This window comes from Theropithecus gelada, chromosome 7a (genome assembly GCF_003255815.1).
Source record: "Theropithecus gelada isolate Dixy chromosome 7a, Tgel_1.0, whole genome shotgun sequence".
Classification (NCBI taxonomy): domain Eukaryota; kingdom Metazoa; phylum Chordata; class Mammalia; order Primates; family Cercopithecidae; genus Theropithecus; species Theropithecus gelada.
This window is the reverse complement of record NC_037674.1, coordinates 27,360,091-27,376,315: the sequence shown is the minus strand read 5'-3', so window position 1 is coordinate 27,376,315 and position 16,225 is coordinate 27,360,091. Positions and strand designations below refer to the sequence as shown.

The window sequence follows — 16,225 nt, the reverse complement described above, 5'->3', positions numbered from 1 at the left end:
CAGGGAGACCAATACATGCGGAAGCAAATGCGAGTGGGTGAGAGTCCCTCAGATGCTTGGAAGATGAGTGCATGCAGAGGGAAGGGACCTGGGGCAGGAGAGCAGGTAGAGGTGGAGAGATGCCAAGGCCGGTTGTGTGGGGAGACATAGATAGTGCTGGGAAAAGCAATCAACCTGATAACACTGGGGATTTTTCAACCTAATGACCCCAAGGACTAAGTTGCCAAGAATTGCACTCCTGGCCCAGGTCTCTTAGCAAACCTGACCTACGTGAACCCAAAGAGAAGTCCATGGCTCATAGCCAGTTTGGCTTGCAAGTTTTCTGGTCTGAGGGAAGCTGGATGCACCCCCCACCTCTACTACCAAGGCTTGCTTCACTGCATGCCTGGGAAAACCGGGGGACAGGCCCTGGCCAGAGGACTGCAAAACAAAGCTGGATAAGACATACCCCTAGGGGAAAACGTACCTTGCACCCACACAAGGTACTATGGGAAGAGAGAAGAGAACCACCCAACCCAATCTGAGAGGTCAGGGAGGGCTTGCTGGGGGACATGGCACTTGAGCTAGTCAGGAAGGACATTTGAGAGTTTGAGAGAGGAAAGGGTTCCATGCAGAGGGGACAGTACGGGAGCAAGAGAGAAAGGGCCATCTATCCATGCAAGTAGCTCAGTATGTCTGGAGCCTGGGGTGAGTGTGTGAAAGTGATAAGAGATGATGCCGGGCCGGGTGCGGTGGCTCACGCCTGTAATCCCAGCACTTTGGGAGGCTGAGGCAGGTGGATCACGAGGTCAGGAGATTGAGACCATCCTGGCTAACACAGTGAAACCCCGTCTCTACTAAAAATACAAAAAATTAGCCGGGCCTGGTGGTGGGCGCCTGTAGTCCCAGCTATTCAGGAGGCTGAGGCAGGAGAATGACATGAACCCAGGAGGCAGAGCTGGCAGTGAGCTGAGATAGCGCCACTGCACTCCAGCCTGGGAGACAAAGCGAGACTCCGTCACCAAAAAAAAAAGAAAGAGATGATGCTGGAACAAAGGGTACTCTATCTGAAGGGCACTGGGGAGTCTTAAAGGATGTTAAATAGTGGAGTTACCTGATCATGGACGTGGAAGTTTGCTAAATTCACCAATGATCTTTCTGTTGCCAAGTCCATTGTGTACCTTTTAATCGGCCTCGTATGTGAATTCTCTCAGCAGCATTTGATCCTGCTGGCCTCCCCCTCCAAGCTGAAACGCTTTTGTCTCTTGACTTCTGAGTCCCCCCGTTCTCCTGATTTTCTGTCTACCTCTTTCATCACTTCATCTCGGCTTCCATTGCTGGCTGTGCCTCCTGTCTCTGGCCTCTGACTGTTAGTGTCCTACAGGGGTCAGTCCTGGTTCCTTCTCACCATTCACTCTTGTTCTCAACCACCTCATTTCTTCCCATGGCTTCACATTCATCTTACATGTGATCGTATCAGGGGAAGGGGAATACAGAATCAAGCAGGAGGCCCTGTCTCCTGGGTGGCACGGCTGAGTGAGACATGTTCAGACTGAATCGTGAGCAGTTGTGGGATGAGTCAGGATGAGGTGTTCAGGGATCAGCAGAAACATGCTTAGAGGCTGACAAGTTGCTGATTAGTATAGCTGGTGCCCTGGATCTGAAGGAAAGCAGCATCCAGGACTTGCTGTTCCCAAGGGGAGAGGGGAGGGGTGGACACTGTAATATGCATTAAAAAGCCAAGTCCAAGGTCTGAGAAGAACACGAAAGCAGGGAGGGGCAGGGAAGATGGGCAGGCGTGGCAGGGTAAGCAGGCTCCAAAGTCCAGAGAGACACCAGAGGCAGGGACCCAGGATCACTGGATCCAGGAGATAGATTGAGGAATGACTGCTAGTAGGGACAGGGTTTCTTTTAGGGGACATGAAAGTTTTCTGAGATCAGAGTGTGGTGATGGTTGTACAACCTTGTTAATATAAGCATGTCACTGTATACTTTCTTAAGGGCGAATTGTATGGTATATGCATTATATCAAAATGAAGCTACTAAATACATTTGAGGTGGGCCAGGCACAGTGGCTCACACCTGTAATCCTAGCACTTTGGGAGGCCAAGGTGGGTGGATCACTTGAGGCCAGGAGTTTGAGACCAGGCTGGCCAACATGGTGAAACCCCATCTCTACCAAAAATATAAAAATTAACTGGATGTGATGGCACATGCCTGTAATCCCAGCTACTCGGAAGGCTGAGGCAGAAGAATCACTTGAATCTGGGAGGCAGAGGTTGCCGTGAGCCAAGATCGTGGTACTGCACTCCAGCCTGGGTGACAGAGCGAGACTCTGTCTCAAAAATGAATAAATAAATCTGAAGTGGATTACAGATATAAATCTAAAACATTACATATAGAAAGCTAGTTCAATAATTTTGGTATGGGGAAGGGCATCCCAAGTGTGATACCAAATCTAGGCTATATAAAAGACAATATTAACAGATTGAGCTACATTGAAACAAACAAAAAATCTATGTGAAAGACACAAGAAAAAATATATATCAGGGACTTTCGCAACCTGCGTGACATATTTAGAGTGTTCTTTAAAATCATTATGAGGCCGGGCGTGGTGGTTCAGCCTGTAATCCCAGCACTTTGGGAGGTCGAGGTGGGCAGATCACGAGGTCAGGAGTTCAAGACAAGCCTGGCCCACCAGCATGGTGAAACCCTGTCTCTACTAAAACTACAAAAATTAGCCGGGTGTGGTGGTGTGTGCCTGTAATCACAGCTTCTTGGGAGACTGAGGCAGGAGAATCGCTTGAACCCAGGAGGCAGAGATTGCAGTAAGCCAAGATCACACCAGTGCACTCCAGCCTTGGGCAACAGAGCAAGACTCCATCTGGGGAAAAAAAAAAAAAAAATTTGTGAAAAAGGTGAACTCCCTGATAATTTGCAGTGCTGGCCAGAGTGAGGAAAAGTGGGTGCTTGGGTTGGAGAAACAGACTGTTTGTGGATATGAATGGGTACGGCCGTTTAGGGGGCAATTTGGTATCCAGGAGTGAAATGCACGACATTTCCAATGGGTATGACACAGCCTAAGTCAGAAGTACCAGCTGAAAATAACCCATCTGCTGCACTGGGCAGACAGGCTCAAAGCCTGTGGGAGCTCCACTGAAATGTTCAGCATAAACCAACTCTGTTCCAGAGTTTCTGCTTCTAAAAGTGTATCCTCAGAAATGACTCAAAGACACACAAAGAATGTTTATTACAGTGTTGCTTGTGATAGTAAACAATGTCCATTCATAGGAAATTGGTTCTACAAATGATGATGCATCCTCATAATTACATACTCTGCGGGCATTAGGAACAACAAAGTCAATTACTACCACCATAGAAAGATGCTTGAAATGTATTGTGAGAAAAGAAAGTTGCAGAACTGTATGCGAAATAACCCAATTATAAGTACATATATATTTGTATATACATTTGAAAAATTCTGGATAAATGTATAATAATGTCGGTTACCTGTGGAGATAGGGATATTTGGAGGGGAGAGAATATAGAGAGAGCGAAAACAGAAAATTACTTTTATGCATCTTTGAATTATTTTTACCTTTGTAAGTATGAAAAAATAAAGCAATTAGCCTGGAGGGAGTGAGGGGAAGAGGAAAGACCCAAAATATTAATAGTAATTAACAGTGATCATACCCAGGTAATGGGATTCCAGGGAATTTTTCCCACTTCCTTACCTGCATTTTCTAATTTTTCAACAATGAACTTCTATTTCTTTCTTTTTTTTTTTTTAAAGACAGAGTTTCGCTCTTGTTGCCCAGATTGGAATGCAGCGGCATGATCTCGGCTCACTGCAACCTCCACCTCCCAGGTTCACACAATTCTCCTGCCTCAGCCTCCTGAGTAGCTGGAATTATAGGCACCCACCACCGTGCTCGGCTAATTTTTATATTTTTAGTAGAGACAGGGGTTTGCCATGTTGTCCAGGCTGGTCTCGAACTCCTGACCTCAGGTGATCTGCCTGCCTCGACCTCCCAAAGTAGTGGAATTACAGGCATGAGCGACCATGCCTGGCCTACTTTCTTAAAAGTTAGAAATAAAACAATGTCCTCATGCTTTTCTGCTCAGCAGCTGGACAGGTAAGGAAAGGCCTGGTGATGCAGGGGTGCAGGAGACAGATTCTAAACAGTGAAGCCATTTAGAAGATAGTGCTAAGGGAGTTGGTGATGGAAACATTTATAAAAATGAAACATCCTAAGTCACATATTATCATGTAAGTATCCTTGTAAGTCCTCTGAGACATCATAATTTCAAACTTTAATGTATATTTTGTGAAACATGGACTTGAACCTCTATAGTTCTTTTATGCTAATTGATCATTATGAACAATAGAACTCAAATGACGTCTGAATGCGGATGGTACATAAATTAACATTTGTTAGAAGTCTTAGAACTCCTTTGTCTTTTCTCCTGTTGAGCATGGGAAGGTAGCTAAATCAATGACTCAGGCAGGATCTTTGTCTTAAAGCAATATATACAAGAATTTTGATTCCAACATTCTCTTTTTTGAAAAAATCCTTTAATAAGCTCTGCAAAGTGTATATGTGTGTGCATGTGTGCACACACATATATGTATAAAATAGGAACCCTGTGTTAGGGTGAATATGATTACCTGGCATGTATGGTGGGGTTTTCTGATAGTGAGGGAAGTAGGCCGGTCATGGTGGCTCACGCCTGTGATCTCAGCACTTTGGGAGGCCGAGACGGGTGGATCACCTGAGGTCAGGAGTTCGAGACCAACCTGACCAACATGGTGAAACTCTGTCTCTACTAAAAACACAAAAATTAGCCAGACATGGTGGGCACCTGTGGTCCCAGCTACTTAGGAGGCTGAGGTGGCAGGATGAATTGAGCCTAGGAGGCGGAGGTTGCAAAGAGCCAAGACTGCGCCACTGCATTCCAGCCTGGGCAACAAAGTGAGACTCTGTCTCAAAAAAAAAAAAGATTCAGCACATCTTTGAGGGTTTATGATGTGTAGATCTTGTTCCAGGTGTTGAGGTTCATCAGTGAACAACTCTGACAAAGATTCTTACCCTCATGGAGCTTACATTCTAGAAGATAATAAACCATAAACAGAATACAGTTGGTAAATCATAAATTACCCAACTGTTATGTATAAAGAAATTAAGTAGTGCCAGGCACAGTGGCTCACATCTGTAATCCCAGCAGTTGGAGGAGTGCTTAAGGTTAGGAGTTTGAGACCAGCCCGAGCAACATAGCGAGACCCTGACTCTACAAAAAAAAAAAAAAGACCTTTTTAAAAAGATTACCTGGGTGTGGTGGCACACACCTGTAGTCCAAGCTACTTGGGAGGCTGAAGCAGGCAATATCATTTGAGCCCAGGAGTTCAAGGTTGCAGTGAGCTGTGATTGTGCCATTATATTCCAACCTGAGTGACAGAGTGAGACCTTGATTCTGAAAAAAATAAAATAAAATTTTAAAATTCAGTAAGCTGGGTGTGGTGGCTCAGCCTGTAATCTCAGCATTTTGGAAGGTTGAGGTAGGCAGATCACCTGAGGTCAGGAGTTCAAGACAAGTCTGGCCAACATGGTGAAACCCCATCTCTACTAAAAGTGCAAAAATTAGCTGGGTGTGGTGGCATGCACCTGTAATCCCAGCTACTCAGGAGGCTGAAGCAGGAGAATTGCTTGAACCCAGGAGGCGGAGGTTGCAATGGGCCAAGATCACGCCATTGTCCTCCAACCTGGGTGACAAGAGCGAGACTCCATCTCAAAAAAATTAATTCAGAAAATGAAATTAATAGTTTTAAGAGTTATATTGTAATAAAATGGGAACATTTTAAAATTAAAAATTGCTGAATCAGTAACTTAAAATTTAACAAGTATATTGGCATGACACCTAACAGACAGTTGAGTACATTTTTTAGTCATATAGGAAAACTGAAAAAAAAAAAAAAAAACTGTCTAGGAATTAATAGCCTGAATTCTAGTCCTGATTTCAGTACCGCCCAAACTTGGGCAAGTTACTTAATTTATTTCTGTATCCTTCACTCCCAGATGGGGATAATAATTGGTCTACCTGACCTCATAGGATTATTATGAAACTCACATGAAGTATAGAAGTATGCTCTAAAAATCACCAACCAATCATCACTATACATAAGTCAAGGGATTGTAATTAATAAAGCTATAAACTATCCTGATGAACTCCACAAGAGACAAGCTGGGGCCAGGTGCGGTGGCTCACACCTGTAATCCCCGCACTTTGGGAGGCCGAGGTGGGTGGATCACTTGAGATCAGGAGTTTGATACTACCCTGGCCAACATGGCGAAACCCTGTCTCTACTAAAAATACAAAAATTAGCCAGGCGTGGTGGCACGACCCTGTAATCCCAGCTACTTGGGAGGCTGAGGCAGGAGAATCGCTTAAACCCCGGAGGCGGAAGTTGCAGTGATCTGAGATGGCTCCATTGCACTCCAGCCTGGGTGACAGTCAGACTCTGTCTCAAAAAAAAAAAAAAGACAAGCTGGTGACATCAATGCCTGGAGGACCCCAGTGGGTCTGGTTGGAGAAGCAGTGCCCTACAGAAATAATATGTCTGACAGCTGACTGTAAAAAAATAAACAGGAAGAGATAGCTTATTGCCATGTGTTCCAGGTACATTTGGGGACGGACAGCTAAAAATGATTTTACTACCTGCCTTCCACTCCCGATCAAGAACGGTTGACTCCCAACAGCAGCAGCAATCCCTCAACATAACCCTGCCAACTGGCCATAGCTAACTAGGGGGAGGGCCAATATGATTTGCTTTCAGAGAAACCTTGAATTGGGAGAGAGAAATAGGCAGAGGGATGGACAGACAGAAGAACTCTATATAGCTGGAGGGTTACATTTGAAGTTGAAGCTGTAAGTAACCTGATTCTACCCACTGTTGGGATCAGAAGCCCAGCTGGTTGATAAAGAATAGAGCAGAGATGAGATGCAGAGTCCTGCCTGGGCTACTGGTGCTCCCCCTCCCCAGGCCTGGTTCCGGTTCTTCCTGAGATCCAGTTCTTGGGCTCCAGAAATCACCCTTGAATCCTAATAAATTTACTGTTTTTGCAAAGGCTGCCGTGAGGTGGTTTCTGTTGCCACAGATCCTGAGTTAGATGTAGAATCTAGGCCTGGCTCGGCTGCCAGGGTTACGAACAGCAATAGCGCAGAGACAGTTGAAAACCAAACTGCACTGCGTTGTCTTAACTGGGTCACGAGCGTGTTGTGCAATCCTAACAGGTACAGTCATCCCAGCCAGGAGAGCAGGGAAGCAGCTGAGCAGCTGACTCAGGAGCAATACAATGGTTCACCTAAACCGCACCTACACTTGACAATGCAATTAAGGATAATAAACCAGCCCGACCAGTCTTACGTATTCCGAGAATTTCTAACTGTTCTCGGATTGCAACTTGGAGCTTGCTGGTTCAGGAGAGTCACATCGAAGGAATCCCAAAGTTAGATACCCCTTTGCAAATTGCACAAAGTTGGAGAACTATGAATACTATAACCCCAAAACGAACAAGCAAACCCCGGCCCTATCAATAGAGCTTCGCTGTTCCAGAGCACCATCAATCCAGAGGGAATTTACAAACGAGGCAGCCAGCATCAGTTTCCTTCATGCCTGCATTCAGTAAATACGGTGTGCTCACCATGTCCCACGCCCTGAGTAAGGGCTGGGGATAGAGCCAAAGTCCCTGCTTCAAGGAGCTTATATTCTAACGTGGGAATACAATCTGTAAATAAAGATATACCATGTCAGTGGTTATGTGCTGGAAGGCAAAATCAAGCGGGTCAGGGGCATATGACTGATGGGATGCATGCTATTTTATATATACATTGGTCAGGCACAGCCTCTGTGATAAAGTGACATTTGAGCAAAACTTCTAATGAGGGAGGGAGGGAGGGAGTGATGCAGCTCTCTGGGCCAAGAGCTTTCAAGGCAGTGAGAAGAGCATGTCAGAAAGCCTAAGATGGGAGCAACTGTGGCCCAGTGCTGTTGGACCCATGCGAGCCACAGGAGGGAGGAGTGGAGAGGTGCCTGTGAGACTCGGTAAAGACATTGGTAGTTACCCTCAGGAGGGGAATCATTCAAATTTTGAGAAACTAGAGGAGTGATGTGGTTTGACTTAGGCCTTACAAGGATCACTCTGCTGTACTGACCGTAAACTGCATGGTGGCCAGTTAGGAGGCAATAGGCATGGTCCAGCAGACTGGGAGGGTGGCCTGGATCACAGGGCAGCGATGGAGATGGTGAAAAGGGGTCAGATTCTGGATACGGCCATGGGATTCATCGATGGATTGGATGTGAGTTTTCAGAGAAAGGAGTTTGTAAAGTGACTCCAAGGCTTTTGGCTTCTAAATGAAGATGCTTGTTCTAGGGGGTGGGGTGGGGGAAGCAATTGAAGACTGGTGGGCTCAGTCTAGTCTTTTGGAGTCTGAGAGCTGCTTCACTGAATTCGTTTGTGTAAGGGTTTGGCTGGTGAGAAAGGACCAGAAGCTGGAGCCAAAAGTGGGATAGAGCTGGTGGGTACTATGTCTAGAGCGAGAAGCCATCTGTAGGTCAAGGCCAGAAGTTTAGATTGATAGGAGAATGCAATACTGAAGGCAGTGTCAAGGTCAGAATCCAGTGTTCGGTACAATTTGGGTGGCAGTGGGCAGTAATTCAAACAGGACAAGTGCAATGGAGATTTATTAAGTACTAGGCATTGGCCAGGCGCAGTGGCTCACGTGAGCCTGTAATCCCAGCACTTTGGGAGGCCGAGGCGGGCAGATCACAAGGTCAGGAGATGGAGACCATCCTGTGAATGGTGAAACCCTGTCTCTACTAAAAATACAAAAAATTAGCCAGGCGTGGTGGCGGGTGCCTATAGTCCCAGTTACTTGGGAGGCTGAGGCAGGAGAATGGCGTGAACCCGGGGGCTGGAGCTTGCAGCGAGCCAAGATCACACCACTGCACTCCAGCCTGGGCGACAGAGTGAGACTCCATCTCAAAAAGAAAAATAAATTTAAAAAGTACCAGGCATCATGCTAAAAAGCCTGTGTGTACAGTATCTCATTGAATTCTTACAACTCTACGAATTAGGTATCATTAGCTCTACTTGACAAATGAGGAAAATCAAAAGGTTGAATAACCTCTCCAAGGCCACAAGGCTTGTAAGCAGAAGAACAGTTTTAAGCTTTGATTGGATCTGACTCTGCAGCATGTGTGCCTAAACACTATGCAATGCTGCAAGGTTCAATGTACCAGCTGGCAGCTGAGGTTGCCTCCGAGGTTCAAGTCAGGAGGGTGTGGGATTGGTAAGTCCGGGTGGAAGCAGAGTCTAAATGTACAGACATGGCTCCAAGTTTGTGGTTTACATTAGGCATGAAGAAACAGGCTTGGACTGGACTTTGAACCAGGAGACTGGGAGCAGCATCTCAAATCTGGCACCAGCGTTCCCACTCACCCAACTACAACAGCACTAAGACCTAATTAGGCAAGATGTTGCAGAGGCTGACAATTGTAATGGAAAGTCAGTATTCTGCTTAGCTAGGTTTGTGACACTACCACTGTATTATACTCAGATAAACATGTGAATCCAGTGGAATTTCTTTGTTAGACCTCTGCATTATAACTGAAACAGTGCTCTAATGTGGACGATCAAACACCCTTCCCCTTCTGTAAGATATTTGTTACATAGATGTTGGAATCTATGTTGAAAGAGCTCACAAAGATCCTTCTCTTCACCTGGCTTAATTAAGGAGACTGCCCTAGATCCTACAGGAAAGAGCCTTGTGAGTTTACGTTGCTCTTTCAAAGGCAAACAACCCTGGCGTTCCAATACTTTTGCCTTTTTCTCTACCTATCAACTGGTAAGGATGCACTAAACACAAAATTTCACTCTCTGGCTGCTTAAAAGGCACATTTAATGCAGCCAGTTCAATAAAGATAATACAGAAATAAGATCTATAAGCAAGCACATCCTGGCAAGAGCTAATCGCTGTGCTATTATGATGGGTTAGAATTAAATAAGACACTGTCTGGTTCAGAAGTTGTTTCAGGTCAGGCTCGAGCAATACGCATTTCTAGTTTAATAAGGAACTTAGGCTCACCAAGATCGTGACACCCAAGTGACGGACAGTCAGTGGTAAAACTGGGTCCAGAACTCAGATCTCCTGATTTCCAGTTCAATCTTCTTTCTCCTCTACTCAGAAGGTACTAGGATCTGAATGATAAACAATGCTCACATGGAGAGGCATCAGGTCAAACTGCAATTGACTAATACGCCATACATGATGGACCTACTTAGGGTAGAGTTTCTATTGTCTTTTAACTCAATAGTAAGCAGGTACTGAAAAGGCTGGGAGCAGGTCAGCGGTTCAGACAACTGTCCACTTGCTGACTAGACCACTAACTAAATGTGCTCTATATAAAACACACCAAAGCATTGAATGGAAAACAGTACCTGCAAATAAAATGATAATTTCATAGGCAATACCATACAGGTGTCTTAACTGAGAAGCAAAGGTGATATTTGCTTGGATTTTATTTGAAAACCCTATTTGATTCATTATCTACTTCTCCTTAGATAAGGCTCCCAGTATAATTACATAATTGGCTCAGCCTTTAAGATTCAAAGCCTCTGTTCCCAAGCTGCAGTGGCTGCAGCAGTAGGAAATGAGAAACAAGGCGATCTCATATTGAAGTGGCTACGTAAGGATCCCTAAGGTGTAGTCATGATTTCCAGCCATGCAGTTGTTTGGAATTAGAAATCCTGATTCCTACTGTAAACTGAACATTGCAAAGCTGGTAGGATTAATTCAGTAGAAGAAACTTGGTTTCTTGTTTGGAGGCGTGTGGATGAATAGGAACTCTTGTGCATTGCTGGCAGAAATGTGAGTCAGTACAATCACTTTTGGACAGGGATATGGCATCTTCATAGACTTGAAGATATGTTGCAACTCTACTCCTAGGTTATCTGCCCTAAAGACACTCTTTCTTACACATGTTCACAAGAATTCTCACTGCAAAGATGTTGGTAGAAGCAAAATTTTGGAAGATGTCATTTAAAAAAATATGTTGTGGCGTAGCAATTAAAACTAAAGCTATCAGGCAAATGATAGAAAGAGCAGGGGTGGCCATACTCATGTCAGAAAAAAATGCTTTACAGTCAGGCACAATGGCTCACACCTGTAATTCCAGCACATTGGGAGGCTGAGGAAGATTGCTTGAGCCCAGGGTTCAAGACCAGCCTGAGTGACATGTGGAGACCCTGTCTCTATAAACACATTTTAAAAGAACTATAAAAAAAAAAATTTAAAAACTAGCTGGGCATGTTGGCTCATGCCTGTGGCTCCAGCTACTCAGGAGGCTGAGGCAGGATTGCCTGAGCCTGAGAAGTCAAGGTTGCAGTGAGCTATGATCATGTCACTGCACTCCAGCCTGGGCCACAGAGTTAAGACCCTGTCTCAGAGTAGAGAACCCAGAAATAAATTCTCATCTATATGGTCAAATGATCTTTGACAAAGGTGCCAGCTACTCCTAGGTACTCAAGAGGCTGAGGTGGGAGGATCACTTGAGCCTAGGTTCAAGGTTCAGTGAGCTGTGATCACGCCACTGCACTTCAACCTGGGCGGCAGAGCAAGACCTTGTCTCTTTGAGTGTTTCATCTTCATTACCCTATAAAGGTATTGCAAGTGGGGACAAAGTAAATGGCACATAAAATTTTTATTGCAAATTTGACTTTACAATACTTAGTACTCAGCCTGGGTCACCCTAAAGCAAGCATATTTTATATAAGCAGTTTCAGTTTTACTTTCTTTTTTCTTTGATGACTATGTTTTGACTTTTTAATGCCAACAAGTCAGATCATTGTGTAGATGGCCACTAAACTGCCAAGGTGACAGTAACAAATGTGGATTAAGCCCAGGAGCCAAGTTTCCCAGTAAGAAAAATCCTAGGCCTCCTTCAGGGAAGACAGCATTTGAGTCAAAGCTAATTATCCTCAAAATGAACATAGATTTGCAAAAAAATGGTTATAATGGAGGATCAGGGACCAATGTCTGCTGCCCGTTGCTTCCTTTACCTCCTGTCTGATGCTCTTATGACACTCAAAGCCTCCGCACTTGTCACCCCACCCAGATCCAACTACAAGTGTCCCATTTCCCCCCGCCCCACAAATCAATTCTCATGACTGCACTTCAGAGCTTGTCCTCTTAAGGTAATCTATGTTTAAATTCATAACGTGGACAGTATTCAACCAGAAAACAAAAAAATATATATCTATACACATGGCTTTGAGAAGGTAGGCGGGCAGATATTAACAGAATCAGTGTTGTACAAAACAAGGATGAAAGAAAAGTGAGGATGGTTTTATAGCTGGATAGGTACAAGGGTAAGTTCATAAGCAAAGATGTATTACGGAGCAAATACTTCTCAAGTTTTCTCTGACTGCACAGTTCAAAGATTCAACTACACATTTTACCTAACAGTTTTGAAATACTATAAAGCCTTATTCCATTCTAATGTGTGATGGTTTAAGTCAAAAGACTTCAACCTTCTCAGCCTTTCAGACTAGCAATTTATAGCCATAATTCAAAGTGATTCTGGTAGTAATTTTCATTCTAGCAGAAAATTTTCATTAATCCAAGAGTGAAACAGGAGCCGTATTTGCTGGCCATGTTTTATTTGTCCTTTTTCTTCAAACAGGATAACCGAAGATACAGACAGTATTCAATAAAATAAAATAGATGAAACAAATTCTAAGAGACTGCGATGCCACATGCTACGTTTAACCTAATTTTATTCATGCTTGCCTTGGGATGGGGAATAGATCATTCAGTAAAAACATACAGTAAAAACAAAATGTCTTATCATGTACAACTTTTAAACTACAATAATGATGTACCTTAATTACTTCCATGCACACAAGTCTAACATTCGTTTTTTTTAAAAAATAAACACAATTAAGACTTCTAGGAGCATTTTATAATAAAGTAATTCCTAATTAATTTTTCTTTGTAGATAGATCAAGCACCTCCAAAATACAAATTCCTATACACAGTGAGCACGTTACTTAAAATGAACACTTAAGTAAATTAAGTACGTGGACAGCCTTAGGATAAGCTGACATTATAGATTCAGCTAGGTAGGCAACAAACCATAGTGCCAAATGGAAAAAGTATATTTGCAAATAAATTTTAAAAACTAAGTTAATTTTTTATAATTAAATACAGAAAATATACTGATTTGCTAAAATAAATAAGATGTGATGTATTAACACTTCACTATAAAGAATGCATATCAGAACACTTATAAACAGTGAATGAGTTTTATTAAGAATAGTTTACTACAATAAACGCTGGCTAAATAGAAGTGCATTTTGTGAAGCACTATGGGTGGTATATGTTTTGCCACATACTCTTGTTACCTTGAGGTAGATAACACATGTGTACCAAATTCGGCATTCATTTTCAGTTGCTGCTGGTATCATGTGTTTTAAGAAATGTGTACAGTATGAAAAACTTGAAAATACTCATGAATGAAAAATGTCTTAGGAAAAAAATAGCTATTTTCATGCAATTATGTACAGTCTCACTGTGTAAATTTCAAGGCAAGGTTTGTTTCCTGTAAAACAGATCATTGTTCTATGAGAGAATGTTCTTTACTTGTCTTAGTGCATTTCTTTTCTCCTCCTGCATTATTTTGCTCTAGTCTTTATTTTTGTGTGCAAATGACATGCCAGTTAAAATGAAAACTCTCACATGTAGAAAAAGAAAGTCTGGATTTTAAAAACCAAGGAACTCATAAAATCCTTACTAAATGACACCATCTGATTCAAGTAAAAAATGACTTAAACACTAGTAATAAAAAAAGACAAAACACATTTCATGAATACAAAGACAAATGTCTGCTGAGTGTTTTAGTTCAGATGTTTCAGAATGCTGCTGTATGTTTTATGAGGAATTTGAGGGGAAGATTTCATAGCAGAAGGTGTTAATGTGGCCTGTATTGACTTAAGTGGTGACCCAACTGGACTGTGAAACTGCGGGATGCCTATGGACTCGAGCTGCTTGTTGAAGAGGAACTCCCCACTGTTGTTCAGAAATCCTGCCTCGTGTCCTCTCTCCCCAAGCTTCCCATCCTCTACTGGCTCAGTTTCTAGCATTTCAGTATCTTCTTTCCTGCTAAAGAACTTGTCCAAGTAACTAGTGTAAGTGTTTTCCTTCTCAACTTGTTCATCCTTCCTTACCTCACAAAACTGATTGATGAAAAAACAGTCCTCCCCACCACTCACAAACTGGCTGTCCCAAGAAGATTGGTACAAGGCTTCTAATTGAGCCAGATTTGCCATTCCTTTTTCCTGTTTTTCCTGGCTTACTGACTTTGATATCAAACTTTTCAATTCTAGTTGGGACACTGAGCTATTCAAGTCATTTAATTTATCAACAACATCAGTAGGCTCATGTTGGGAACTAAGTTGAATAGTTCCTGCAATAAAGGAATCAAAATCAAATCCCTGATTCTTTTCCCTTTCTTTTCCAGCCAGTTGCTGTGATGCTTCCTCTAGCGCTATCTGGGCTTTAACCAATCCATTCCTTTCACATTTTGATTTACCTTTCTTATCAGATTTTTCTTTGCTTTGTTCTTTCCAATTGGAAAGATCTATAATAAGCTTGGGTTCATAGTAATGGTTAACTTCACTCTCTCTCCAAACTAAGTTATCTAAATATGATGACGACCTCGTTTTGTAGTTACAAGTATGGCTACACTCCAGATCACAATATTTGTTTTCATGATGATCTGAGTATTGCCAACAAGGCTCAGTAGAGTAACTGGTATCAAAAGCAGGATCCTCTAGATACTTTTCCCGATCTCCATCCAAATATTTTCGGGGATCAACTTGTACTTCTTCTTCATCAGTGACATCGGACAGAGCTCTTGGATCAAGCTGAACCTCATCAACATCAAAGTTGTTATGTATAGGCCAATCATGCTCTGAAAACTGACAATCATGATACCTGAAAAAAATCAATACACTAGTGTTATTCCACATATATGATTTCATTTTCAAATTCACCGAGTACTTTTTATGTGACAGCACTGTGCTAGGTCTATGAGGGGATAATTAGAGGAGAATAAAGTCGTATGCCTGCCTTGCCCTACCAGAACTTAGTCTTGATAGGTAAGCTCTGTTAACATATTTGGTAACTGCCAATGAAGTATGTAACTTCATGAGGAACTGAGTCTTCCATTCTGAAATAAGACCAATTCTCATTTATTTTCAATTTGTTTTTTGTCCACCAGTTTCATGCAAACAAAAGACTTCATGGCCACAAAATGCACATCTCGAATCTCAATCAGGTACCTTACAAATAAGGTAAGGGCAACTAGAAGAGGTTTGCTGGAAAACTCATCACCATGAATAGCAAAAATCTCCCTGTGTATATGTATTACTGAATGTGCTATCCTATTACTGACATGTACAATCATTGAGGGAAAAGAAGAGAGATTAGATGACTTAGCTAGGTATAATAGAAAATGCAGGCCAGGTGCAGTGGCTCATGCCTGCAATTCTAGCACTTCAGAGGTGGGCAGACCACTTGAGGTCAGGAGTTTGAGACCAGCCTGGCCAACATGGTGAAACCCCATCTCTACTAAAAATACAAAAATTAGTTGAACATGGTGGCGGACACCTGTAGTCCCAGCTACTAGGGAGGCTGAGGCAGGAGAACTGCTTCAACTCAGGAAGTTACAGTGAACAGAGAGATGGCGCCACTGCACTCCAGCCTGGGCAACAGAGTGAGACTCCGTCTCAGAAAAGAACCATATTTAGGGGGTAGAAATGGACACATGGAGAGAAAAAATAGTTTGTAGATTTGTGCAAACATACCATACCAATACCTCAATATTTGAGGAGGAGGAAAAAAATTTCTTCTTAAAATCTGGCCGGGCGCGGTGGCTCAAGCCTGTAATCCCAGCACTTTGGGAGGCCAAGACGGGCGGATCACAAGGTCAGGAGATCGAGACCATCCTGGCTAACCCCGTGAAACCCCGTCTCTACTAAAAAATACAAAAAACTAGCCGGGCGAGGTGGCGGGCGCCTGCAGTCCCAGCTACTCGGGAGGCTGAGGCAGGAGAATGGCGTAAACCTGGGAGGCGGAGCTTGCAGTGAGCTGAGATCCGGCCACTGCACTCCAGCCTGGGTGACAGAGC

At 43.2% G+C, this 16,225-nt stretch overlaps 1 protein-coding gene across 3 annotated transcripts in view; it reads right to left on the bottom strand.

Annotated features, from left to right (window-relative positions):
* Nucleotides 1–12,675: 12,675 nt before the first annotated feature.
* The window catches only part of MAPK6 (mitogen-activated protein kinase 6), a 114,022-nt gene continuing 110,472 nt past the window's right edge, over nucleotides 12,676–16,225 (bottom strand). For all 3 annotated transcript variants that reach the window (XM_025389919.1, XM_025389918.1, XM_025389920.1), the window contains one exon: nucleotides 12,676–15,030. In XM_025389919.1, the coding sequence (XP_025245704.1) occupies nucleotides 13,932–15,030 (1,099 nt within the window). In that variant the 3' untranslated portion in view covers nucleotides 12,676–13,931. The remainder of the gene's footprint in view (nucleotides 15,031–16,225) is intronic.